This window comes from Echinops telfairi, unplaced genomic scaffold (genome assembly GCF_000313985.2).
Source record: "Echinops telfairi isolate 266 unplaced genomic scaffold, ASM31398v2 ScPeMD7_7;HRSCAF=31, whole genome shotgun sequence".
NCBI classification, from domain to species: Eukaryota; Metazoa; Chordata; class Mammalia; order Afrosoricida; family Tenrecidae; genus Echinops; species Echinops telfairi.
In genome coordinates, this window is record NW_022103904.1 from 25615845 (window position 1) to 25618784 (window position 2940).

The 2940-nt window shown below is 43.8% G+C and overlaps 1 protein-coding gene across 2 annotated transcripts in view; it reads left to right on the forward strand.

Moving 5' to 3' along the window:
- The window catches only part of SEC11A (SEC11 homolog A, signal peptidase complex subunit), a 51048-nt gene extending 48262 nt beyond the window's left edge, over window positions 1–2786 (forward strand). For both annotated transcript variants that reach the window (XM_004708090.2, XM_045286389.1), the window contains 2 exons: window positions 2001–2058; window positions 2262–2786. In XM_004708090.2, the coding sequence (XP_004708147.1) occupies window positions 2001–2058; window positions 2262–2312 (109 nt within the window). In that variant the 3' untranslated portion in view covers window positions 2313–2786. The remainder of the gene's footprint in view (window positions 1–2000; window positions 2059–2261) is intronic.
- The last annotated feature ends 154 nt before the right edge of the window (window positions 2787–2940 follow it).

Genomic DNA, 2940 nt, shown 5'->3' on the forward strand with positions numbered 1-2940 from the left:
CAGAAAGGAGAGAGGTGGGGAAGGGTGAGAACAGGAGATAGGAAATGGGGGTGGTGGGGTTCTTAAAAGGAAGTGGAGTGCACCAAAGAATTACTATTTTAAAAGTTTGCCAAAGGCTTAGATGGTAGAAGTGCTATGTGGAGGTAATTGGTGTTTGCGCCGTCTTTGGCATGGTGTCAAAATTGTGGGTGCCCTGAATAAAGTTATTGGGACTATTTTAAAGTCTGCAGAGATCAGCCTCCACTTCAGCCCAGCTTCCCTTTCTAGGATTGACGGGTCTAGTACAGTAGTACTCAGTCCACGGTGGAGTCCGGAAGAAAGGGAATGTGAATGAGTTAGACATTTGCTAACCTAGCTTTCCTCCCAATTAATGGCACTGGCTAGTTTCCTTTCGCTCCCCCTGATTTCTTAGCATTGGGGAGAAGTCTTTTGCACTGAGAAGAGAATTGAAGCTTGTGAGAAAGTGAGATCCCCAAAGGGAAAGAGGACAAAGAAGCGCCAGACCTTTAATCAGCCATTATTTCATGCAGGCCTGTTATAGACAGAACTCTGTGTGTGGCCCTGAGGGGACCATGGGAAATGTTTGATGAACGCGGTTTAATAAATTGTACCCCATAGAGGAGATGGAGGAACCGTGTGCTGTGTGACAGACACCAAGGAAAACAAGATCTCAAGAGCAAGCAGGTGCTAGAGATGTGTAGGAAGATAAGGGCAAAGATGGTCTGCTATATACGTTAATCAGACATTCTAAAAAGTTTCAGGATAAAGCAACCCGAACCCTATTCCAAAGCCAAACTCTGCTGCTGAGTGGATGCGGACTCGTAGCGACCCTAGATGACAGGTTTGAGCTGTACCGGGCAGTTTTAAAGACTGTAACATTACCAGAGTAGAAAGCCCATCTTTTTCCTGTGGAATGACTCGTGATTTCAAACCGCTGACCTTGTGGGTCACAGCCTAATAAGTGGTTAAAAAAACAAGAGGGTGGTGAAATGTGAAGTGCCGCAACAGAGTTCTTACCTTCATTTTCTGGATACCTAACACGAAGTGCCGTGTAATCGTCGGGCTGTGTTTGATGCTTTACCCAACGGAGTCGTCAGTTCTCTGAAGGTTAGGACAACAGACCCAGCTCCTAACACTATGTATACCAGCCCGTAGCATCAGAGTCCCCAACTCCCAGTCTCAGACCTCAGATCTGGTACTGGTTCTACTGCACAGAAGCTGTGTACCGTGGACATGATCATCTGCTTCCTCATCTGTAAAATGGTGACGCTCCCAACTTCCCTATCACACAGTCTGGTGAAAGGATCACATGTGACATTACCGTCGTGTGTGGCATAATATACACGATTTAGCCTGTTATAGGACATGATGTGATTTGGATATTTTTCAGATATCATACAGGCATCCCCCGAGTTGCAAGTGTGTGACTTAGGTACAACTGGTAATTGTGAACCAACTCCCCTAAACTCATTACATTAAAAATTCAAGGTGTATATAGTTGTTCATGGTAGTACATGGTGCACTTTGCAACACACATCAAAACATTGTTATTACTGTATTATTATATTAAAGATGTTTTTGTGTTATCTGTGTTTCTTTAATGTTTACACATAGAAAAGTACACTGTTTACTAAGATGAACATTTGCCTGACATTCCATGCAAACCCATACCTAAATGTTTCAGCTTAGGTACAAATTCAATTTCAAGCAGACTTAAGCACAGACCTCGCCTGTAATCTGGGGACTGCCTGTCATGGGCTTTATGGGCTGGTTTAAATTATGAGCTGTACTTAAAGTTGGGTATTCGCAGCCCTGGGACTGCTTATATAACCATATGTATTTTTGGTTGGCTGGTGCCTAAATGGATGTTATGCAGAGTGTGACTATGTATGCAAATGGACTTTGATGAACTGAAAGGTGGTATTCTGTGGAAGCTATTCAGAGTGCTCAGTGAATTATAGTGTCTGGTAGTTCTGTGACGTTCTCTGTTTTTGCTTTAGGTTTGTTCCTTACATTGGAATTGTGACAATCCTTATGAACGACTATCCTAAATTTAAGGTAAGAGCCTGTGCTAGATGTTTTATCAAAATATCTTTTGCCTAATTTGGGGAACTATCCAGTAGATGACAGTGAAAGATGAAAGAATGATTGAGTCGTTTAATAATGTTGCCTGGTCATGAAGGCATGTTTACGAATGAACTCTTAGGACTTGTGGACTTTTCAAAGCTCCTCTGACCTGTGATTCTGTGTTTATTTTCCAGTATGCCGTCCTCTTTTTACTGGGTTTATTTGTGCTGGTGCACCGTGAGTAAGAAGTCTGCCTTGCTGTTTCCTGGGAAGATGCCGTACTTTTTGTTACTGAGTGTTTGGAACAGCTGTTGGTCTGTGATTGGTGGAATGAAGAACAAACGTCTTGCCCTTGTTGGTCGTACTGGTTTGCATTAGCTGTGTTTCCACACCGAGGATGTGTGGGCGGGCACATGTGCACCTCGGAGTGCACTCCTGGGGACTTCAGTCACAGAACTTCAGATGTTGTCATTGTCACACTTTCACATTTTTGTACATCAGTGAATTTTTTATATTAAAAGGTTGAGCCAAAGCCCCCAAGTGTTTGTATTTTGAAGCCAGGCTCCACTTCTAAAGTGCCTCCAGAGTTCTGTGGCTGAAAACGCAGCTCTGCACGAGCGTGAAGCCGCCATTCCCCCTTACCACAGGGCCGGCCTCTACTGAGGTGTCACAAGTCTTACTTTTTCAAAATTTTGAATAAAAGACTTTGCACATTTGAACCCCTTATCCCTGACTTGTGTTTGTCGGGAAAGCTCCTGAAACTTGCCTTTCTGTGCTGGAGACTGTACCTGTTAATGGGGGTAGAGAGTGCCATCTTTCTCCAAAAGAGCAGCTGGGTTCACACTGCTGACCTTGCAGATCGCAGGCAACATG